This window comes from Varroa jacobsoni, unplaced genomic scaffold (genome assembly GCF_002532875.2).
Source record: "Varroa jacobsoni isolate VJ856 unplaced genomic scaffold, vjacob_1.0 scaffold_631, whole genome shotgun sequence".
NCBI lineage: Eukaryota > Metazoa > Arthropoda > Arachnida > Mesostigmata > Varroidae > Varroa > Varroa jacobsoni.
In genome coordinates, this window is record NW_019213533.1 from 275,634 (window position 1) to 300,977 (window position 25,344).

The 25,344-nt window shown below is 43.0% G+C and overlaps 1 protein-coding gene and 1 long non-coding RNA gene across 9 annotated transcripts in view; one reads left to right on the forward strand and one right to left on the reverse strand.

Annotated features, from left to right (window-relative positions):
• LOC111262185 (uncharacterized) overlaps positions 1-16,502 on the reverse strand; it is a 46,758-nt gene extending 30,256 nt beyond the window's left edge. Inside the window, exon 1 of the long non-coding RNA XR_002681442.2 lies at positions 15,435-16,502. This is a non-coding gene — a long non-coding RNA (uncharacterized LOC111262185). The remainder of the gene's footprint in view (positions 1-15,434) is intronic.
• On the forward strand, positions 1,018-24,879 carry LOC111262184 (uncharacterized). 8 transcript variants are annotated; one of them, XM_022836257.2, is made up of 5 exons: positions 1,020-2,504; positions 17,602-17,665; positions 19,644-20,016; positions 20,312-20,829; positions 21,033-24,879. In XM_022836257.2, the coding sequence occupies exons 4-5, from the start codon at positions 20,401-20,403 to the stop codon at positions 21,675-21,677; spliced, it is 1,074 nt and encodes a 357-aa protein (XP_022691992.1). In that variant the 5' UTR covers positions 1,020-2,504; positions 17,602-17,665; positions 19,644-20,016; positions 20,312-20,400; the 3' UTR covers positions 21,678-24,879. The 8 variants fall into 8 exon arrangements, with proteins under 8 accessions (XP_022691988.1, XP_022691992.1, XP_022691993.1 ...); XM_022836254.2 differs by lacking the exon at positions 1,020-2,504 and adding an exon at positions 17,001-17,265; XM_022836255.2 differs by lacking the exon at positions 1,020-2,504 and adding an exon at positions 17,001-17,190.
• Positions 24,880-25,344: the final 465 nt, after the last annotated feature.

Genomic DNA, 25,344 nt, shown 5'->3' on the forward strand with positions numbered 1-25,344 from the left:
TCTGTGGAAGCCGTGTGCCACCAGCTTCTTCCGGCTGTCGGCCTACAGATTAGCTTATCGACTAGCTCAACGAAAAGCTGCAGTTGAGAAAACCTTCTGTTCTCCGACTGAGCTTCTAGCTGGCTCCTGTGCTCTGCTTTGGGCTGGGTTCAGCTGCCAGAGTTGCCGCTTCTGCAGCTAGAGGGGAACCGAGGGTATGCTTTTGCAGTTGCAGCGTTTACTACTGGTACTGAACAGTGGTCTCGACAGATATACGTGTGCCTCACATGCCTCTTCGGATAAGTGTGTGTGCATGCCTGCGTATCGTTCTGTTAGCCTTCTGGAATGTGGAGCGAGAGATCCCTGTGATCCTTGGCGTCCTAAGCTACCTTAGTCCCGAACGTTACATCTACCTATCCCTGTATAAATTGTTTTTCTGCTGCAGAACAGGCCGAACGGAAAGAAGCCTGAGAAGACGCAAATAGCGCCGGAAAAACCGACACACGAACTGAGAGACGTAAGCTCGATAGACAGGTTTGTCATCCTTCGTTGGTTAATTACGTTAGACGCAAAGCGCGACTTATCCATTTTCAGCTGCCTAGCTATTGGTGTGCGGACCAACTATCTCGTGAGCGTACGTTCTGGTACGAGGTTAGACTCACAGTGTGTGCGCCGGCCTGCCTCGTTAGACCTTTAGCTGCTCCCGAAGAAATTTCTCTCTCACTTACTGCTTTGCACTCGCATCGTCTGCGTTTGATGTCGTCGTTGATTTTCGTAGTCGTTGTCGCGCCGCAGCGGCATCTACGATGTAGCGGGAAGGGCCCACTATCATCGCCAGTCCCCAAGGCGGTTAGTACGGCCTCTTCCGCTGCCGTTACGGTCGCTGCTGCTTTTACCAGGAGAACGGCGAAGTGGCAAGGGCTCTCTGGCGGCTAAACTGAGCGTGATCCCCCCTCTCTTTTCCGACACCCTCATTCCTCGTCACGTCAACGGACGGGGAAGGGCTGCCGCTCCCTCAGCCGCACGTGTCGCCATCCGCTCACCGCTGCCGCCAGACCGTCGACGGCAAAAGAGCCGACCCGACCCATAGACAGACACCAGATCGCCACAGCTCGTAGACTGAGAGACGAAACAGACACGATCAGCAGCACCGTCGTCGTCCTTTGCCGTTCCCGTATAGAGCAACGACAAGCGGACAGACAAACCCTATCGTGCACGCAATACGGCGACATAATAACAACCCTAGACGAAACAGACGCAGACACATAAAAAAGCTATAAACATTTGCCCAGTTGCTATCTCGTTGCTTGCTCGCTTGATCGGTTACTGAAGCGCAGCTTCGGCTGCTTAGAGGTTTGTTCATTCTTCCATCCTGAAATATTGTTACTCACTGTTGGCTTACCACTGACAAACTACTAGCGCCACTAGTAGCGATATATATAACCAGATAAGCATACAAATATATAATCTATAGGCACACAACTATAAAAGAGCGGTGGCAGGTTTCGTGTACGGTGAAACAAGTGCTGCTGGTGCCACTGCAAATTGTGCACCTTTGCTAATCGGACAGGGGTCGTTCCAAAAAGCACCAAACAGGCCAGCTAGCCAATGAGGACGACAGGCGGCGGTGGCGGCTGTGGTTTCTATTGATACTTTCGCGAGTAGCAGGTAGGAACCAAGGCTGCGACGGAGAATGCAGTAACCGGTCGGTCTCTTTCGCGCCGAGAAAACCTCGAGGATTTTCCACTCTGCGCCGTAGAAATTTAGTGTACGAAAACAAGTGCGAGGACAGTGAAGTGTGACGAAAGTGGCTGTACGTGCATGCACGCGTATCCTTCTATCTGTGTTGCTGCTGGTGCTACGAGCACCGATCGTGAGCTGATTTATTGCATTGCGTGATGTGTGTAGATATTATGCTATGATGGTTGGCCTCGATTGTGATTGTATTACCATTTCTATATGTACTGCCATAAGAACTGCGGTTGCTATTCGTTATGGTACGTTCGTAGGTCCCACTTTTAATAACAGTACGCCATGTTATTGGCATCGCTACCTTGCCTGTCGGTAGTCCGTGACCGAATGCTAAGGGTCACCACATGAAATGACGTCCCTGTGAAGAAGCCCAACAGCAGCGACGAAATCAGGGAGCAAGGCAACAACAGCAGCAGCGGTAACAATTCTTACCATAGCATTTAAGTGCTGTTGTCGTTCGAGTTCAATCAGCGTCCCTATCGCTGGCCAGCGTCTGGTGTGCAAAGAGAAAGCGGACGAAGACGTCAAATGGAAGATATGGTGATCTCCTATGATCACTACCGCTACTTTTACAACCTCTGTTCAGGCTAGTTACGGATTATCGATAATAGTCGATATCCTTATAATCATTATTACATAAATATTATTATAGACAACAAACGCCACCATCGTCAGATTGTGTGTCTTCTGACCAGATAGTTAGATACTGCTGTTAGGAGTCTACTAAAAATTGGACGTTGGCTACCTGGTTGCCACGGAGGAAATCTAGTACAGTGAGTATTACTTGCAGATACCATTAGATAGCAATAAATAGAATAGAATAGAAAGGGTTAGGCCAAGGCGCAAGACGCGAATAAAGATAGCGCGGTGAGGGACGCCACCGTCGGCGTCATCTTCTGAGTCGTCAACAACAAATTTATTACTCCTCTTCAACAATAAAAAATACTTCTCGAAATACTGTTAGTCCGCACGACCTCTGCATCGGCAGTTTGCTAGAGAATCTGCCTGTGTGACATATGCGAGGGTATTTTATAATAAATGACACAATTAGATGACAACGAATGTGTCGAGCGATCCTTGTTCGTGCATGTTCTAGTCTGTATGTCTATGCCGTTGTGTGGGGGTTAGCTTCTGATCGAAGTTCAGCTATCGCAAACGAAGGAGAAAGAGCCCTGAACTGGGTCCTGATAATGTATCAGAGTTTCGTTCGGATCACCTGACACGATTGATGCAATCTTCTTGGTTTTCGGCACGGAATTACTATATGATGATGATGATGGGCCTGATTGTGAAATCTATCTTTTACTGCGTAATCTTAATTTAAATTCAACGGTGAGCTGCTCAACGCTAATTAATATACATATCCTTACACTGTTCAGAGCCCTTTATAGTTCTGGATAGCGAAATAAATTTTGAATAGCTTTTCACCTAACCATACATACTTAGCAGAGGAAATTTGGCAGGTACTTACATCAAGTTAAGCTATAACTTTATGCTGATTGAACCTAATCCAAGAACAATGAGTTTACGCGAAAAGTTATCGTCTAGCGCTCAAAATCAGTGCTCCATGATAATTACCAGCAAAAATTCTGCTCGGAGCGCACCATTGACATGGACACAACATGAAGTCAGTCTGTTCTATCATCAAGAAGGGTCAGAAAAGGGAATGTTATCGAACAGAAGAGAAAGCGATTTCAGTGACCATAATGTATTTAAATAGATTCAGCTGTAAGCTGATGCTTATACTCGCAATGGACGTCAGGGTCATTGTTGTTACAATATAGAGCTTGAAAAGGGAATCGTCGATCCTGCCAAGCATTCATAGCTGCCGTAGAGCCTCATAGATACGTCGTCAGGAAACAGACAGCCTGCCAGAGTGGCTATTCGATGACAACGCACGGGCCCATCGCTACGCGTTAATTAGGGCCCAGATCTAAAGAAAAAAAAAAGAGATCGTGTGATCACTGTAGCTTGTGTATTCTCCAGATTTCAAGACTTGAGGTGGACGTTGAGAAACACAGCGTATCCTATAGTCGCTTCTTTCAAAATAACGAATCGATCACGACTAACTATGGTAATGCAAATCACTCGTAGTATATAGACAAACAATAGATTAGAACACATTCGCCATATACAAAAAACATCAAACGAATGTGCTTTGAAACTTATCAAGTTCTCTCAGCAGTTCCGGGAGTACCTAATACAAACTAGACTAAATACATTGATTCAAACTATGTTCTTAAGTTCGCCCTTTTAAAGCTTCTCAAGTTCCAAGGGTCATATCGTAGAACTGAGTGAAACCATGACTGAAATATTCACGACATGTGGAACATACTTTTCGCATTATGGAAGGTCATAATATGTTCATTGTTGAAGAAAGAGTCGACTACTTTCGAAGAAACAGCCGATCGGTCAGATATGAACTTCCCGCTTTTATAAGACAGGAACGAACTTGGGCTATATGTTTTATTACAAACCTTATAATTTGGGTTGGTCATTTAGCAGGAACAATACACAATAATACGTTGAAAATCATCAAAACCTTGAAATTCCGTTTTTACTTTGTAGGTGTCTTAGCGGATAAATTGAAATTCCCGCCTTTTATTGAATAGTCATAAAAGCTAGAGGCAAGCTGCAACATCGAGTTCCGCTCCTAAGCATAGGAACGCTTGAACTAAATGGCCAAGCAAATTCTGTGCAAAAATTGTGTTTAAATTTAGTTTCTACTTTGCGATTTCATTCTAGAAACTTAAACATGAATTTGTTCACTAGTTAATTCATACGAAGATGAGTATCCCCATCTGACCTATAATAGGGGTGGCAAGGAAAACGAGGACGCGCACAAGGCCCCGTTCTGCCTTGACCCGTTTCGTTGCCCAGTTGATCTGACCAGCTGGCGCCAATGGTGTTATCACCGGTACAGCCATTGCCCCTAATCAATCATTGGCCATCGACTGCCCCTCGCACCGGGCCTATGCCAGTGCGGTTGGCTAACGTTGCCTATCACGGCCCACCCCTATCCCCCGACTTGTGGCTGCCGGTATCCCACTATCGTCCAACAACAGTGGCGAACGCGGCAATCACCATCATCATCATCATCGTCGTCGCCGCCGCCGCCGTCGGCGACGATGGTATAGGAGACAGGTGAGCAAGTGTCATCTGGTTGCGTTGCCAATGGTTACATCTCTCCTGCTACTGCTGTGTGTCCGCGGTAGACATGGAGTGAGCGGCCTGACGCTGGATGACTCCTTAGCACTATCACACTCACCAATGCAGCAGGCATCAGTACGTGGGACGGAACGCCGTCATGTTTCTGTTCCGTCTCGCGTCACCGTATTCATTATGACCTTCTATAACGGTTGTATACATCTAACCATGGTTCGTTTTTTTGTAAAATAATGTTTCGAGTTTTACGTCCAGTGCTCTCGTAACTGACGATTTTCCCGCTCACTACTACAACTTCTATCATTATTATTCATTGTCTATGGTGGTACTACTATAAGTAGCTGGCTAGAATAGTTCTGCGATACATATTTGCTTTACAAATATTTTTCTAGTGGGTCCATCAGGTAACCCGTAGTAAGGTCGAATGAAAGTGTCAGAAGGAAGACGGTAACAGGAAACAGCTCTGTGTTTCAGTTGCTGAGTCCATTGCTACGGTTTGGCTCTTACAGCCGTCCCTGGGGTTGCTTTACTTTTCTCAAATGTTTGATATTCCGTGGTGGTAATATTGGCCGTGGCGGACGTTCGTTGTTGTGTCTATGTCATAGTAAGCAAACAGCTCATCTCTACCAGCTAAGCGAGCACCCGTCTGCCAACTCGACCGCGCGCCCCCTTGTCAGTTTATTCATCTGCTGTTCACTTGTCGTCATCGCCGTCGTCGTTGTCGTCGCCGTCGTCGTCGTCGTCGTCGTGTCCACGGAAGCGGCAGGCAGCGGCAGCAACGACGGACGCAGCAGCTTTCGCCGCAGGCACCAACAATGAACAATTCCCTTAACGCCGGTACCCACGGCTGTAACCAAATGTAACTGCGTGATCATGCTACTTGTTAAGCAACAACTTTAGTGGATGATCTAATTAAACTGATACAGAAGAAACAGTGTTGGCTTGAGCATTGTTGTGACCTTTTTACTATTGAGAGAGGGGTCATTGCTTTCCCACTGCAGTCATGAATGCGCTTTGTGTCTGGTATTTTTCGGAAATTGCCTGGAACTCAAATAAACTTTATTTTCATTCTGATGGGAAAGAAAAGCGACTTCTCAAAGTGGGATTTTGAAGTAGGCGATCTACCCATATATCACACGGCGTTTTTGTTTTGCAAAGTTGGGTTTCTCTTTTTGAATCTGTCTTCAATAAGTGCTGTTTTATTTCTATTGCACGGACGGTAGAAAACAAGAATAAAGTACACACGCACTGTGTCACGGTGATGAAATGGAGAAACAGATTGGCTGTGGATCTGCCTCTGTCTGCGAGAGACGGAGGAAAATATATACATGTAAAAGGCACGATGTTTATATATTCTGAGGCGGCCCGCATGGATAATTTTAGGCACTCCCGTTGCCATCACTATATAAAAACGACGTGTTGCTTCAATAGCTAGGATTTATATCGGCCTATCAGCCATCATTATATATATATATATATATAGAAGCATTTGACAAAAATGTATGTATATTGTACACCTGTGAAGCGCAAACTTGAATTGTCAAAAATACTCTCTCTCTGTCTCTCTCGCCCTCTCTTTGCCGTTATATATATATACATAATTTTTGCTCTTTGTCTAAGTCTATACAAATTATTATAGTTGGATAAAACATCTCGTGTATTGCCGGGTTTTTCCAATTAACTGAAGCTCGCACCTCAAAACTGATTTTCTGAAGTTACTGTGACGAAACCTTTTCTGCCATGAACAGGGCGAAAGACATCTTTAATAACGTTTCAGGTTTTTAGCCACAATTATTCAGTAGTGTATACTACTATACAATTTTGGACGTTATAGGAAACTTCTCTCGTTCTTTACTAAAAAGCAACAGTAACGTATGCTGAAATTTTTGATAATTAATTTTTTGGCTGGCATTGAAAAGCCAAATAATTGCTGCTATGCTTACTGCTACAAAAATTGCGGCTATTTTTTTTTGTAAATTTTTAAATCGTCCGTTTTTTGCGTAATGTCTTTATTTCTTCACAGAAGTCACTTTGCTATCATGAAATCCTAATCTAAAATGTAGAATATTTTCTAAACGAAACAGGTGCAAATTTTCGATGAGTATTCCTTGGGTCCTTAAACGGCATAATATTGATACGAGATTTTAGTCATTTTGACCTGGCTGTAGTTAGCAAAGAGCTGGGTAATATGCTAACGGTAGCATAGTAAGAGCTTAGTAACAATAGGATTGTTGGATAAATAACGTGATGATAACAGAACGTAAACATAATCGTGACGTAACTTAAAAATCAAAGCATGATCACGATAAAATTCCTATAATAATAATAATAGTAATAACAATATTACTAATAGTATAGTATTTGCTCAGATCCACCCTAAATTCAAACTTAAATGGTACTTTACTTTCTTAGAGCTTGATTTTTGTCTTCGCACTAGAAGAGCTTCGCGACGCGTTAGAGATATGTAGGCGTTTTAAGCACGCGTTATATTTAGAACTGCCACCAGGTTTAGCTAGTAAAAAAATTCGCTTAGTTTACCGTTTGACTAAAATGACATTGACGTAAAAAAACGTCCCAGCGTTACAACTAGCGAAATTTAGTAACTTTATATTTGACCGACCAGGAGAAATAGTAGTTGAATAGTAGAAATTTTAACTGGAGCCTATAATAGTCGATAAGCCATATATGGGAAATCTTATATCTTAGAGAAGATCTTAAGTGAAATCGAATAACACGACGTCAAATGAAAACAATTTACCACAATGTGTTGAAAGTTAAGCAGAACTGAAAATAACACCCGTGAAGATCTACAAACTTAATACTGCTTGTATTGTGTCCCACTATCCTACTTAATATATATATATATATATATATATATATATATATATATATTAAGGGCTTCCATTTCTACCGCGTTTAACGATGAACTCCAACTAAATGCAATTGTTGCTTTTACTATTGAATTACATATATGATAAGGCCTCTTGTACAATCTTACGAATCGCGCTTCTCCACGCATGCCGCCATTTACGTACCGCATTCGGAAGAGCCGGAGACTTTAATGCAACATCCACTTTCATATTAGGACCCTTTCGTAACCGCTCATAGATCGCAACGCTTAGCATCGTACTCTGCGGCGTGACATTTGGCTAAGTTAGTTGCTTTCGGTAACTGTGCAGCAACGGTTCGTAAAATATGCCCAATCCAAAATTGAGAATTTTCGACGTTGAACGTTACCTTCTAACGTTACGATATGCGGGGACTAAGTATTGGCCAGCCAATGAATAAAACGTTTATAGTTCTGGATTTGTTTTATGTGTGTTTGTTCAATCGCTCAGTTCTGCTGAAAGCATGGGTCATTTTATGTTTAACACTATGATCTACGAGAGGCGTTTTGTAGAAGTTTTTTTTATATTAACAAATGCTTATCAAAAAAAGCAAGCCCGTTATCAAATCGATCACTGTCGTTTCGATAGTAGGCGCGTCTGCTTCAGTGGCCCTGTAACGGGCCACGATCCGCTCGCTTTACTGAGCGTGCGCGGCCGCGACTGTTGAAAACGAGGCACGTCAACGTGAGACGACACTTTGCCATGAAATGGTGTCAACAGCAGAGGCAAATAGTAGCGAATAAACCCGTCGACCTTCGCTGCCTCTGTCGCCACAGCACGAGCCCCGTCTGTAGTGGTAACGGTATAGCGAACGTCGAGTCACCTACGACAAGCGCTGGACCATGACGCTGTGCGATTGTGTATTGGTTTTGTTGTTTGCCGTCTATTGATTACTCAATGCGATACGAGCTGCCACTACTGCTCTTAACACTCATTGATGGTGGGCTTATCACGATGCTTCCCATGCATCCCTGTTAACAAGTTAAGCATTCATGATGCAGCAGCTGATGACGATGACGACGACGACGACGACGGTGTTTAATCTGTCCCAGCTCCGGCCTTCGTTGAAATCCATCGACAGCATAACCCCACCATATATAGCTGCAAATGGGGATAGGAACAAGCCCGTTCGGCTACCTAGAGGAACTTCAGAGAGTACAATAACACCACTGGCTTGCGCCTGGGTAACGCTGCAGTTCCATGCGACTGATAGAAGTACACATTACTGTGAGCCCTGAGATTCAGGCAGATTTTCATTATATTGAAATTTACATCCAGTGGCCTATACGTGTGGGTAAGGGTCACATTACGAGTTTACCTTATTTCACTTTACGGTGTCAGAAGACACTCACCCAGTGCTTAGTCCGCAACAAGTCTTATATTTCAGCTATCTATAGCACATATTCTGTATGTTACGGCGAGCCAAAAAGAGAAACAGTCATCCAAAGCTAGGCCATCGGCTCGCCTAATTATGATGATAAAATCATCTATCGGGACAAGAATATCAATCGTTACTGCTGAGGTTGATAGTAAATTAAATAGCAGCCTGCCGGAAGCTAGTCTCATACTTAAACTAGCCAGTTTCCTTATGTGACTCAATTGCTTTCCTAACTAGAATCAAGACATTTGTCGATCGTTATCACAAGCACTTCTCCGCGCTTTGGTGACATTCTCTAAAATCAGCTCTCTGAATCCAGAGAGCAGCCGACCTTGTTAAAATACCTATGAGCCTTCTTGTTATGACCGTTTTGTAACATATATTTGGCTCTATGACAAGGATACATATATTTGTAGTTACTAGACTTCTGAACGTTGGCTAAATTTTCGAACATACTCAATTCTGTCTAACGTTTGCAACGTCCTAGAACTGACAAAAAATATGGGGACCGCTGTTGGTATAATCAATTATTATAGAATTCTCCACATGCTACTGACTGAAAATGGCGATATGCCGCTAACAGACATTGTAGTGGTGGGCAACTGGGTAGAAACTGCTGAGACAATAACCAGGACACTGCCGGTGCTGTCGTTATTGCGGTGTTGCCAGTCGTCGTTATGCCAGCTGACCCGTGGCGATTACATCACAAATTCTAGTCTCGGTAGATGGCATTTTGTTTTTGTATGCTCCGATGTGTTTATCGAATTCTCATTGCGAGCAAATACAGTTCCAATCCATTGCAAACGAACGATGCTCATCGGCGTGAACGGTTCTTGGGTCTTCAGCAGCGAGTGGCGCGAGGGAAGACTTTCACACGACGACCAAAACAACAACAACAATCGTCACTGTCTCTGATTATAGTAGAGCCGTAGTTTCAAATTTACTGTTTTATTAAGGATAGCAAATAGCCACATTAATAGATGTGGTGATACTTAGCTTATGATATTGCTACATGCTTCAGTGCAGCCTACTGTTTCCGCTGCGCGTTGCTTGACAAGGGAACCCGCAGCCCTTCGAAACAGATAACAACTATAACTTGTTAATTTCTACTCTGAGGTGGCACGAAATACTGTAAATCGATCAGTTTGTGTTGTCGATTAATTTTCGAGTTTACACAAGATTTGGTCTAAGCTGTCTGTCTCTCGTTGGCGTAGCCGCTTGGAGCCCCGTCGAGTATCGTCAGCGGCGGTCTCTCCACACTTCTTCCGTGAGGGCTCTCCAACACTTGAGCTTTCTCGTTTGTCGTGTAGCCCGTAATGTCGATGTGAGAATGCGCAATATCACCTTGAAATCGGTCGGTTGATAGCGGTAAGAGGGTGGAACACTACAAGGCTTTTCTACTGATTTACACTAAAGACGACCGTATTCCGCTGACAGCCACCTCGCGAGTTGCGTATTCGCACCTCTACGATACTTGCAGCTCTGGCAAAATATAACGCAAGCAAACAGGGAAAGGGCATTCCCTTGCGAATGGGTTGCTAGACAAACGGGCAGACAGGCACTCAGAAAGTACGATTTCTGGGAGATTGGCAAACGAAGTCGTCTATTATTACTATTCACTAAACGACACGTCGTAATGATGAAGGTGTATGTGATGACCGCTGCCTGTCCGTCGCTTCTTCGCTGAAGCTTGCCTTTCTGATGATTTGAAACTAGGCATCATCGCTGTGTCGACACGACGACATGCCACGATTGCTGTAGGCTTGTTCGACGCTCGTATAAAGCAGTAACGCGCGGCACGATGGTCTCGTGCGCCCACATGCCCTGACGACTCCGGTATCGAGCCATTTGGGCAGGAAAAAAGGAGCGTCTGGTGATTATAAGGACATAATCCTATTGTCGTCGTCGTCGTCGTCATCATCACCACAGTCTGATTCAACCTTTCAACAACAGCGTCGGCTCAATGAGCAGCTACAAAATAAGATATGCGATTATTTACAAACGAAATGTTATGATCGACCTTTGAGGACTGTAAGTCGAGTTCGTCGAATAATGATTTATTCGACCTAGTACCTGCAGGCTATTTTAGCTGCGGCAATGGTTTCCTACAATATAATCGATTAGCGCTTTGTTATTATGCGTTTTAGGGATAAGAACGCTTGAAACGCACTCTAGATTTAGTTCGGCTGACACGCCAGCATCCTCCTGTGTAACACTTAAAAGATTTATTGCTGAGCCTATCTCGAGAACTAGAGACACAAAGTGAAACACCCAGGTTGGCCGACAAGCTGGGCGCATCATCGCCTGATTTTTCCTTTTTTTTTTTTTCTTACAAGGAAGCTAAGGATACGGTGTGTGGCAATTGTAGCGAAGCGTGCGTTGTTGGACTAAAAAGTAGAGAAAATCAGTTTCAAAGCGAGCCACGAAGACCAGATAAGGCAGGACATAGCAGCATCTAACGAGGCAGGCAGGGTAGATGGGGTGGATAAAGATATGCCCGTATACTGCCTCTCATACACAGCTCGCGTCATCATCCTCAGTCGCTACGCCATTCTGCCATGGACCGCTGCGTTTAGTCCTATGCGGGACTGACTGAGAGCTTGGAGAATGCTTGCTTTTTTTTTTTAATACACTCCTCTTTAGTGCACTCGATAAGATGAACACTGAGTAAATTAGCACGCTAGCATTCCACAATAATAATAATATCTACGCGACGCTGGCCCGCACCCGAATCACGATTTCGAACCTTATGCAGCGCATGTCGCCCTGAACTGATGTAAACTTTGGGCGTGAAACGCGTACTTACTCTACAGTATGATGTGCGCCATTGCTTGAAGAAGACCTAACTGGGATAAGGGGCAACGAGTAGACAAGTTCGATTTCGTCGTCTTGTCCTCCCCATCTTACAGCTTCAAGTGAAATTCCCTTCCTAAGCATTTGCTGGACCCTTACAAGGGGATCCGGAAATCGTCGACTGGCCGTGATCAATCAGGTGGCACCTAGAGGCAATCCCTGGCAGAGGGCCTTGACTGCGAGAATTTTATTGACCCCTCTAGTCGGTTAGAATTAGCCATAACTGTTTTGTCATAATGGCTTGTGTGTTTGGTAACCGTAGGTCGGTGCTGCCAGACTAGGGTCGATCGAAGACAAACAATGTGCTTTCTCAAAACAGTAAACAAACCATGAGACGAGTTGGACTACATATACGTCTACGTACGGTCGGAATCGATAGTTAGCCATCTACGAGTAAGCCCAGCTGTTGTGTTGAGTGTAACTCAACAGATGGTGTTTCCTATAAGACAAGACAGGTTATTCATTGTTCTAGACAAAACCCTATCTATTTATCTGTTCATTATATCGAATGCTGCAGCGGGCGCACAAACTAATAATTGGAAAAGTCACTGATGGAACCTTGAAAGTGCAGCTCGTTGCGTAGGCAGATTACGATTCTCGGGTGATTGTATCACAGTTCGTATTCTGCATAGAAAGGATACACACAGTTATATACATACTAGTATACATGTCCCTATAGCAAGCTAACCGGTTTGCACTGCACACGTTTCCGACAGGGAAGGCCGTATGGTACATGAATTTGCACGATGACAATTTAGCATAACGAACCAGCATCCGTTTACGGTCATCTCTTCAACGTTTTCTACTTTCCACTTTATAGTATGAGCCGCAACTCTTGTACTGCTTGCTAGAATCGTTCAACAAAGCCTAACGAGCCCCACCATCGAATACCGGCAGAGAGAACTTCAAACCAATGAATACTACGATATATCGTAACTTAAACGCATATCATTACTATTATTATTAATTAATAAGTAATAGTTTGCCTTATAAGTAATAATAAGATATGTATTAAAGCAAAAAAAATTCAAGAGCTCTAGTGGTGAAAACAGTCAAACTAAGATACAATTTGACCGCTGCGGTCGACGACACAAACGAGAATTTTAAGAACCTTATATTGACTTCTTCAGCCTACGCTACTAATAACAACATCTTTGGAAATAGGTAGTATGACTAATAGGTGCCGACCAAATGAGGTCGACGCTAATTAAGGGTTACTTCGTTGTCGTCTATGGGGTTTCTAATGGTGGATTGTGGTTTACGGAGGACCGGTCACCAGTAATAATAACATTATTATAGTTTGCTCAGTATAGAAGTCCCACCTCCAGCCGAACTGCTCGGGCAGTTCTACAGTTTTAAAACTCTTCTTATTAGAGCTAGTTGCCCGCGTGGTGCGAAACACATGCCCTATGATGGGGAATCGCAATGGTGGGGGGGAACTGCATAAAAAATGATATAATGGGAGATAGCTTGATAGATTAACGAATAGTCAATGTAAATAGGCAACATAGCAACAAAATACAACAAATTTTTGTGTCATGGAGACTTTAATAATAGCTAGTGATAGGGCCATATGGTAGCACTGCGCGGACCGTATTTCACGGAAAACGGAAGAGCAATTTGAGCATTGCAGATCCAGCGTATGTTATTTTGGCTCCTGTAAACATCTGTGCGACATCTATGTACAGAAAATTTTAGATCGAGTTAGTCTATATACAAAGAAATATTAAAAGATCGATGAAATTCATTGTATTCGAGTAGACAAGCAAAAGAAGCGGCATGGCGTTCTCCAGTTTGAACGCTCATAGAATTTGCTTAGATACGGTTGTTGCACTATGGTTGCAGATATTTACGTTTACCTTTTCAAACCAGCTAAAAGGCTGTTTTTGCGGATCTACCTCCGATTGCGGACGAAGGGGCAAACATAAAAGCGTACCCATGCACTATTCGTCAGGTGCACTATTAACGGCGCGTCAATCATTACTCTGGACTTGGTTTGCACACACAGGAAAAATAGCCCACGTCTGTGATGTTCTTATCCGAGTAAGCAGGATTCAAATTTGCTTGTATTCACAGCCCTTTGACCCTGTGTTCGTTTTCAAATAGGAAAAAACTACGTACGTAAAAGTGAAATTGTATTTTTGAACTTTTTTTCTGGAAATTTAATTTTTAAGCAGCCCGAACTACTGACTATGACTGAGAATGGCACAATTTAGGAGTTACAGCTACCAATCGACCTACGCTGAACATCGAATAGTATCCAAAATCAGTTGGCCATCTTTTGAACAGCTCAGTACCTTATTGAGCAATTGATCAACGTTCATAGAAAAAAGCATGGATCGTCTTGTATCGTCCGAGTTGAAGGTTGCTTGTCTTGCCGGCCTATTGGAACGTATATGCTTATGTAGACATTTCCAGTGTTTTAGTATACTCCTCGTACGTTCCGTTAAGCAATTAAAAAAGAAAACGTTCCTCGTACGAACAACACATGCGATTCAAACGTTTACAGAGCTCACCCCATGCGGGCACTGCTAAGCACTTCCGTCGAATGGCACCTGATGGAGGGTAAAACGCCACCGACTCGCCCCCCTAATGCACGTGATAGATTAAGAGTGAGATGTTGGGTTAACCTCACTGATACGAGCAATGATCTCTATTCAAATGCATATGTACCAGCTTAGTTTGGAGGAGGGCGTTGTTTCGACTTGACAGAATAGACGGTACATTTTTACTGATCCTATTATGAATTTATGAAGAAAACATTCGCCGGTGGTATTTAGGTATACTCCATAGTAAACATCGTTTGTGTGGCCTTTATGACATAGCATAACGTCAATACTGTGACGATGTATAATGGCTTGGCTGCCGCCATCAACCCTATTATAAAGAAATCCTTCTTTGAATTTTACAGCTGTACAATTCTAGTATGGCCAAACGTTGATCAGCAGAGGCAACAGGTATGACTATCCCAATTTGTTTTTTTAATAACAGCCACTTGGCAGGCCACCACTAAGAAAGGACGTTATCTCATTAAAAAAAAAAAAAAATTAATATCGCTTTTAAATATTTTTTACATTGAATAACATTCGTATTGAAAATAATAGAGAACATTTCAATACTTGGCCTCAGCTGGTTATGGATTCTGAACCTACGCGGTTAGATGTCACTGCGATCTTCAAATACAAAAGTCCATTGTCTCATATTACGACCTTAGCTCCTGCCAGTAATTTTTCTTTCGGTGTAAAAATAACTATAGAAAATTTATTGGTTGGCAATGATATATCATTAATAGCAAATACACATCTACCAAAAAATATGTAAAAATACCATTAATTATGATCCCATCACACTAAATAGGCAGACGTATGACAATGATAATGATGTGCTCCCCTGTAGAACTTAGCTAGAAACTGACTTACTCGTTAGAAGCTTTCGAAACCCGGAGAAGTCAAACAATCTTGACGTAGAATTAAGAAAGGCAAGCTGAAAACATACGCTTCTTCTACGCTGTTGTCTAGTTAACCGGAATAAGTTATCGGTAGCCATACATTTGATCATCAAGCACAGTGTATCAAGTAGTCTTTCGAACGCAAATGTTCCCTATTTTTGGCGTTCTCCTGCCGACGCTGTCGCTTTACTATCTCAACAGCAGCAGCAATGAGAACCGATAATACTGAGACTGGCCAAACTGTCGTCGCCTACTGCGTCATAACATGAAAGACACATTGGAATTAGATACGGAAGGATGTATAGCTATCAGGCAACGAATAAATCAAGCAGACGTCATTCCGCTGAACGCTATTTTTTTCCGTATTTTACGACCGCTGTGCCAGGCATTATGCGAGATGGCTATCTACCAACACTAACCGAAGTGTGCCTATTCAAACCCAGACTAGCACGTATCCCTAAATTTACACATTAAAGCATTGTTACAATTAAAAACACATTACTCACTGCACTATCACGGGGACACCCCAACGACCATTGGCCAGTGGTAAACGGCCATTGCACCTAGAAAGGTAGGAAGGCGAGCAGATGCATCGATGGACAAATTAACGAACGAAAATCGTCTCTCACGCTTACCTACCCCTAGATGTCTATTGAGTCCCCGTGATAGCTTAGTGGGAGACGTATTTGCTTGCTAATCTCAGGGATACATTGTGGTCGAATGCTTAACGGCGATACCGGACGTAAAACTCGAAACACAGAGATCTCTGCGAGTTGCTTTCTTTTTATACCATCTTGTTTATAATTCTATTGATACTGATCTGTGCCTATTGGCAGCGGTCCGTAGCTGCCTCCGTCATTTTATAGCTACGACGACGGTGACATGGGAACGACAAAAACGACTGATCAATAACTGCTCAGTATTTACACGACCGGACCTCTTTTACCTTGACCACCGGTGTCGATATCGATTCGAAAAATGAATACGATGATATGAAAAGCCCACATGCAATGGCAACACAGACCACAACGCTAATTTTTCAAGTTATTTATCTACGGCTGCATTAAGTTGAAGTAGTTAGTTCTCTATACTTTCGTTATAACTTACGTAGCCATGAAAGAGAGAATAGTCAAACGTACACCGATATGATTAATATCTGCGTTATAGTTAAGTTCCGCAGCAGGTACAGCGACACAACGAACGTTCCATTTATCTCATTACAATATAAAGCGACAAGGCTAGTTTTTTGTGACAGTTTATACTCATGTAAATTTACTTATCCCTTTCCATACATTCGATAATAGCGCATACACCAAAAATGAATACACACCTAGCATGCTCCTGTTTAAAAAGAGGTTTCGGAGGCTCGAAAGGAAGATCTTGTTTAGAAATGTGTAGTTTCGTCTGCTATGAAGTGCAACGAACGCTGCTCTCCACGCTCACAAGAACGTCACAAAGGGCCAAAAGGACTAGCGCGCCCTAGCCGCCCTTTCCTTCGGCCGAGTCACAGCCTGCGGTGCCTGCCCGCTCGCCCCGGCGACTCTCTTTTCCCGGAGTTATCTTTCGCAGCTTACGAACTGTGCCTAGCTCCCGTTAAACAACGAAGTACTAGCTCGTTTCAATGTAGCTCACCACTGCTACGATACGACGAAGTTACATGTGAGGGAAGAACTGTTCTCATGTAAAGATACAGACGCTAAAAATATCCAATCAGCATGCGTTAATATGTATGCATATTTGTGCAATGTTACCAATAGCAATTTCCTTGATTACTCCGTGTAGCTGGCCAGCATAGGGAAAATGTGAGCTTTTCGGCTATAATAAATTTTCAGTCCTTCCATTTAGCATCACATTGTAGCTTAGGACGTGCTCAAATTCAGCTTTATGTGTGAAATTTAAATGTCAGATACGTTTCATGTCTGCAGGGAGCTTTTTATTGATTTAAATAAGTACTTTGTCGGTGCAGTGTATATCATACATACTACTGGTGAATCGGTAGAGAGTGTAGTCTTTTTAAAAGGTCCGAAGAGAGGGAAGCGGTGTTCCATTAATGCATGCAGAGCTTACTGTTCAGCCGATATAATGGGATGTTTCAGTTAGACAACTGTCTAACTCGTATCGTGTGTTCTTGCTATTAGGAGTACCGCCAAGCCCAAACTTGCAAAGTTCAACACGCTCCTGCTAGTGCAAGTCGAACCAGAGGTAAGCATCTTCTGGAGCTATCCTCGATGGTGTATACGTGGAGGCTAAAGAGGCATCGTTAAAATACTTATTTTCGGCTGAAGACCTATGCCTCCAGGCTACTGTGGCAACCAACTTCCCTAATTACAATCCTAATTCAGAGCCTCGTAACGTATGCTTTGTATTTTAGACATCTTCAAGTGAGTAACATCTTACTAATTCAGTTGTTTTCGGGCAGTGTTTAAAAAAAAAAAGAGTGCCGATGGTTTGTGTCTTAAGACTTGAAGTTGAGCCCATCCAAAACTACCAGAGAATCAGCTCATTACGAGCCGGATTTGTGCCAAAGCGTCATATATAATAACGATAAGAAAAAAAGCGCAACCGTTTTAACAGGATGTTCAGACCCAAAAACATTGCAAAATCTACGTTAAAGACCATATTTTTTCGCACCGTCCTTTTGACTTTCAAAAGATTCATGGATTGCGACATGGACATGGATGGTGGAACAGTTTTACTAACACCGAAGCGTATTACTAGTATTTACAAAACATGATATATCGTATTATTGTAGGCTAAAATAAGGCAGAACAGTCATTGGGCCTTCACCATGAAAATGCATCGGCTATTGCTTATAGTATCCTCATACATGGACGTGATGTTTGTATTGCTTCAACCGTGAGCGTAGCATGGTCAAACATCTGTTACTTTTTCTATTTACAAAGCCTAAGATACGCCTGAAAATAATAAAACGTTTTAAAATGGCCAGGGAAGCCCAACAAAAACGAGACGTAGAACTAAGATCCTCATATTTCGACGACTGTTTTAAGGGCTGGAAAAGTAGGGGATACAAATGCATTGAATCTGGCGGGGATCATTTCGAAAGGGGCATCTAGGATTTCCGGTGATTGAAGTGCGTGTGTAGTTGATATGGGAATAAACTTTGCTCATTTTTTTTTTTAGAAATAAGAGGCTGAAACTTTGTCGATACCTTTCAGCGTACTTTTCAGACGGCGAATTTTAAGCAGGAGATATATACACTGCTAGATGGCACATCACTAAAAAAGGAGTATTGATATCGCGCCAGCAAACGAGTAATCAAACGTGGGCAGGACCAGCCCAACAGAATTTCACTGGCGTAAATATGTTCTTTGGAAATGTGTTCGATTTTGTTTAGAAGCATTCACAAATGCCCTCTATAGTTTACAAGGGATTTACGTTTAGGGAATTACAGCACATCTAGACAATAGTTTCCACCGTTACAAATGTGTGCGCGTAATATATGCTTACCACTTGTATATAGTTACATCTTGTGGTATAAAGAGTCAGCCCGTTACCGAAAAACAGTGACAGGTCTCACGTTTATGTGATTTCGAAACATCCAAAGGGAGCGCTTAGTTAGCCTTATTGCCAGTTAGTAGACGTACCAATAGGACACTACCTGTAGTGAAACACAGTTGTGTGTGTGCAAACGTCATGCTACTTAGTCTAATTTCAGAATCATCACACTATAGTCAAACAATATACAAATACGCTTCTAGCATCGAAACGTTATGGTGTCCATAGATTTCTTCAACCCCTCTACAGGTTGTCTGGCATGTACAGTGCATAGTAAATTTCAGAGGCACAAAAAAGCTGTCACGGAGTAGGGAATACTTAGCAGATGATAGCATTGGTTATGATTTGCTTGACATAGGTAAAAAGATATCTGTTCACCCTCATAGTCTTCCCGGCAAATGCTCCCACGGCAGATGTTTACATCATGCTTGTTTCATTCCAACTGTCAGTTCATCCTTGGTGAGGATCGGAAAGTTTGCCACTGAAGTAGAAAGTGATTGTGTACGGATTAGGCTGTGGCGACTAGCGGGTATCATCTCTCCAATGTCGCCTTAAGGCGTAATCGTTTGGCCTCAAGCAGACAAATACGCTAGCGCATTCTATAAGAGATCTGTTCGTGGCCCGTCACCTTCATTGCAATTAAATCTCATTTCTCCGTTCACAGCACAACAAAACGGAGGGGTTATTCCTTGCTTCTCTTGGATGGTTGCGCAATCGAACGGCACCGAGAGGAATCTGCGTTCGTATGGATGCCGACATCCACATGAATAGCCTATTGGGACGAAGCAAAGAGCCACTTTTAACATCAGTTGTTGCTGCTGCTGGCGTTTTTGTAGCAGAATGACTTGCAAACGATAGCCTTTTCACTGCTCACGCTCCCGTAAAGTACCGTCGCTCCAAGCTGAAAGCGAAAAGTCTGCATACGTTGGGATACTGCGTCGGCTTGTACTAAAATGCCCTTTTATTGTTTTTTTTCAATGATAATGAACACAGCGCGAGCAGAAGCTGAGGAAGAAAGAAGAGGAGTGCATCATCACGTAAGTCGACCGAACTGGTCCTCGCAGTCGATTGGTCCGATATGACAAATGATTTGACATAGGTCGAACCGTTGGTCAAATCGGCACTGACTAGTCTATGGACAGTTATGGTGTTTGATAGTAAGTCTCACAAATAGCAAGCCATCAGCCTTTGTACATGTTAATCGTTTGGTCGACTGAGAAGCAGCGTTCTGACAGTATTATTGATGGAGTAGGCGATAAAGGTTCATTGAAATTACTTTAATAAAGCTAGTAATTTTCAATAACATACCTATTCGTGTCTGTTCCTCTGCAGTGCTGCCGGCATCATCATCATCATCGGAAACAGTATACAGCGGCAGCCGTAGTAGTGGTAACGAGGTTGTGACAAGTGTACTGCTTTTGATGACCGCTTCTTCCGGTTGGACTAAGGAGCCGCACGTCCCAGCGGATGTGGAAGCGCTCCCATCGCCGCTCTCACCGGCTGCAGTGCTGAATCCTCGTCCGTTGCAATACTCTTCACAGCTATCATTATTATCAACACTGCGACCCAACTTGTCACCAGTAGACATTAACGAAAGTGGCCCTGGACTATTGTCAGCTTCATCAGCCCGTCTCGACATCGACGGCGACGAGAGATCAACGGGCAGCAGCAGTTACAGAGTTAACCAAACTAGTATCTCGTCGTCTTTTTCGGTGTCAGTATCGTCCGATCATTTATCGGAATTCTCTTGCGAGTCGCTGTCAGCGGGTGGCTTGTCGAACAAGGAAGCTTCCGCCTCAAAACCCATGGGGTCCAGCTCGTGTTGCCGTCCTCCTAACGCTTATGAAAAGGTAAAGGCTTCTATGACTTCATCTAATTATTCATCGACAAGTGTCTTTGCTCTTGATAGAAGATTCAAGCCTGTTGTAAAGTCATGTCAGTTTAATTGTCAAGCTATTTCTAACTTAGTCCAAGCTGCCTTTGAGAGAAACTATACCTATACACAGCTAATCGCATTTTGTCGCTTTCAATCGTATTGATTCTGTTCGCACAGGTCCTGTCATTGGGCTGTCCTTCTTGTATACCTTGCGGAAGGTCCTCGTCCGATGCGAGTCTCGCCGTACTGCTACAAGTAGCGCAGCGCTCTCGTCGCTGCTCAGGGCCACTCGACAAGGGGGGGAAGGCGAGTGGCAGCTCCGATACCTTTTCGTCGAGTTCGGAGCGACCCCGTTCTACGTTTGGAGCGTCTGCGTTCTACAATCCTTTTGAACTCGAGCAGCGTCAGCGACACATCGAAGGCACCTTCAGGGATTTTCAAATCCAGTCGAAGTCGGCACGCCATAACATCGAACTTAACCTGCCAACGCATGTGAGGTTACGGCCTGGCGAAGGTCCCCCACCTTCTCATGGGCCATGGAGCGAACGTAGACGTCCTCCTAACTACTTGGATAACTGTGTCCGACCACCGCCCAACCGAAGTCCTTTTACTCCGTCTGCGTCGTCATGTTGGAAAGCAACAGCCACTTTGAAAATAGCCCCAACATCCCAGGGAAGTCATGTGTCGATCCCCGGAAAGAATGGAGGTTATAGTACGAATGACAACAATAGTCACAGTCACACTAATAACAATAATCAACGCAGTAATGCAGACCGCGGTACTGGAACCCAAGTCACCTCTAGCGGACGAAAGATGCTTTGACACAAGGCTTTAAGTCGATGGGTTCAATTCATATAACCAGTACTAGCTCTATACGGTTTTGTCGTAGAGGCGATAACGCGGTGGCATAGTAATTAATACAAGTTAGGTTACGAATACCAACAAATTTCACTCTTTGGATTACTGAGGGAGTATTTTAGCCAATGGGAAAGAATAGCACAAAAGACTCAGATCAAAAGAAGACACATGGCATCAAAAATAGGACGATGGCAACTACAGAACACGATTCGATTATATTAACGAAACAATGAAGCTGTAAAAGAGACACATGCTTTCCTCAATGCATAGCGTTCGAATGTAATCATGATGACCAACGTGGACAGTGAACGCGTAGCAGTGAGTCACCGTCACCCCATCGATCGAGTGAGGGTGGAAGCACTTCCGCACGACTGCGCTGTCACAGACAGCGATAGACGGATTACTTAAGAGCATTGGAACGATTATAATAATAATGACTATGATGATCTATGATGGGGACGGTGACGGTGACGTAAAAGAAGACAACGGAAAATGATAAAACAAGGAAGAGCAATTAGCTTCCACAGCTCTGGCGGTCACGTTCTCACCTATTTTTGTTTCCGGATAGCTAAACAGAAGCGGCTCACGGTACGTGCGTATTACCACTACATATGATCCCGTCGAACTAATTTTTTTTGGGTTTACTCCCTCGGTAGAGCAGGTCCCAAGTCGTTGAAAAATGTATGGCTTGTAGCTGTTCAGTGTGAGCTTGCCCTGAAATACAAGAAAAAAATAGCTCATGCATCAAACTGGGGACTACTTAGAACGGATGAACACATAGATACGTACGAGTGGTCAAATAAACGCCAGACGCGACCAAATTCTCTGTACTTGATATAACGGCTAGTAATGATCGCCACGTAAATTAACGAGAGACTCCACTAGCTGCGCTAGTGAAGCTAACAGTCTCTGTTTTGAAAACAATAAAAAGAATCACAGTGGGGCTCGGGAAATTAACGGATCAAGGGCAGGGTAAGAAGATTACTTGTATTATAATAATAGTGATGTTGCGGTGATGTACACGATAACAAGCTAAAGGAGCTTGCTTCGCCGCAGAATCGCGGTGAACAAACAGCATGATTGCCACGCTTTCGGATTCGAAACGTTTTTGTCTACCTTAACAGAGGAAGAGGTGGTCTGCGGTAAGTTGGCAACGAGAGCTGCTGCTGCTGTGGGAAATAGTCAGTGCAATTTTCAGAAAGAGTCAACCACTCGCGCGGAGTCGCTCGAAGGAAAAAAAAGTAGAAGGGAAAAGAAATGATTGTAAGAGATAAGAAACGCCATCGACAAAGCACCTGCTACGGTTCCATGGCGATCAATGCTACTTGTGTTGATTACAATGGAAACAGGACTATTAGGTAAAGCAGCTAGCATATGATATGTCTGACGACGCCGCCAGAACTAGGTAAGAGTAGGTAAGTTAAGTTTCGGTCATCTAATTGCTGCGACCCCGTCGGGACTCTTTATGGCAGTTGGCCCAGAGAGTGGAGCAGAAAGAAGGGGCCGCGAAGAAAATTAAATAGGAGAGATAATACAATTAATCGAAAGAACTGGAAGTCCTATGAGGATTGTAACATTGCAAATGCTTACAAACAGGGAACTTACGTAAGGTTTTAACGCTACGACAGAAGCTATAAACGCAAAAATCACACGTTATTATCAACATTAACTAGTTACTAGTACCAATGATGCTGTTACTTTGCTCGACACTTTGTTTGACAAAAGAATTAAATGAGACGAGGTAATAATTTGACCTAATTATTAAGGCGAATAGCTGTGCTAAATGAAGAGCCCAGATCACTTGTATAATATGGTTTTTTCGATACATATAGTTTAACACTCATGTATCCTTAATCATAACAGGAAGCTGCTGAGTATTATATGCCAAGTGGTCACTGATACACAGATAACGAATGAGTGGAATAACGACAATAGTCCATATGCACATAAAAGATAAACAAACAGCAACGGTTTGTAGCATCTATAACGTCTAGCTCACTTGCGGCAATACTTCTATGCAGACTCTTGCAGGAAACGGCAACAGTAACTTGAGGAATGGTGATTGTGTGCATTTATACCTCTCTCTCTCTCTCTCTCTCTCTCTCTCTCTCTCTCTCTCTCTCTCTCGTGAGCTACTTGTATGTGACGGTGATAGTGATGATTATCACGTTGAAATAACTGTTTCAATGAGAACCTCACGTGCCTCCTAGGATGCATCACGCAGTCCCCGCTCGCTTCCCTTTACACGACCTCAAGACCATTAAAAATAATAGCTCATAGCAACCGCAATAAGTAGCGACTATTATTTTGATTCTGAGTTCGGTGATAATATCAATGATGGAAACTATGATGATGGATTATTATGTACAGGAAGCTCACACCGACGTAATTATAACTATAACCGTAAGTCCGTTGTCGTATTACTTCCTGTAAGTATAATAATAAATCGAACGTCCCAGTTATTTATTATCTAATAAGAGCATCTATGCGAATGGTGTTATAACCTTGATAGAAAGCGATTACAATATGTAATGATTTTGCCTATCCCAAAAAAGTTCTTAATCTGCTTCACAGTCGACGGAAGCAGACTGAAGTCGATTCTATACCGAATAAATAACCGATCTAATAATTCAACACGACCTCAGGAACGAAGTAATGGTGCACTGTGCCGTGTTCCAGTGTAGACAACTAGAGGAAAAAAAAAACAAAAATTAAATTTGAAGGTGTCGAGTCTTTGGGAAGACCGTCTCGGCGGGTTCAACAACCGCAGTCTTTAGAAGAGTTTCAGTGCACGTGGCCATATTCGGGCACTGGGTGCCGAGCCAATGTTCTGGATACGTTGGCTTTTTTTTTACAGATTGAGTGTACATTTTGATAGCGTTTCCTTTATAAATGGCAAATCATTGAAGCAGAAAAGCAGCAAAACAGAACGAGGTGTGACAATGTAGCAGAAATTAAAGCGCAACACTAAGCATTACTACTGTTATTACATTAAAAAAAATTAGAGCTAAACGATGATAATAATAATAAATGTTAGATTAGACATCCGAAAACAGACAATATACGAAGGCATATAACCTTCTAGTATGTAAACTTCCAATGTAAATAATATCAATAATAATGAAATGACAATACACACCAGGGAATAAAAAAATTCGAGCGCCAACTTCTATTGTGCTTTAGCTAAATATATACCCAAAATTTACTTTCGTTGCGAGCCATGACTGTTCCACAAACGATCATTTTATGCAGAGACTGGACTAGACTCTATAAATTAGTTATCAAACGTTTTCCTACTCATTTATCGAAATGTGAAGAAGAGTCGTTGGTCCTAGGTAGTAAAAAAAAGGCTGTTTGAAACTGATGCTGTGCACTGCTACATTTGATTGAATAAGGGTCGAAGCTTTGGGTGTAGAGGCTATGCTTCTTCAATTTTTACAGTCGCTGATTTAAGTGGCGTTATTGCGTATTCAAGATTATTGAAAAATAATTCCTGAAAACCTAGACAGGAACAATAAGTTACGAAACCAAAGCAGTGTTGGTGCTTTGGTTTCGTAACTTATTGTTCCTGATATGGTAAATTTTGCTTAGATTAACCAATTGGATAAATGTTGCTTTTACCTAATGTAAC

Excerpts from the sequence above, each read along its gene's own strand:
- LOC111262184 (XM_022836253.2), top strand. Across the intron at positions 20,830-21,032 it reads CTCCTAACGCTTATGAAAAG|GTCCTGTCATTGGGCTGTCC; the intron begins GTAAAGGCTTCT and ends CTGTTCGCACAG.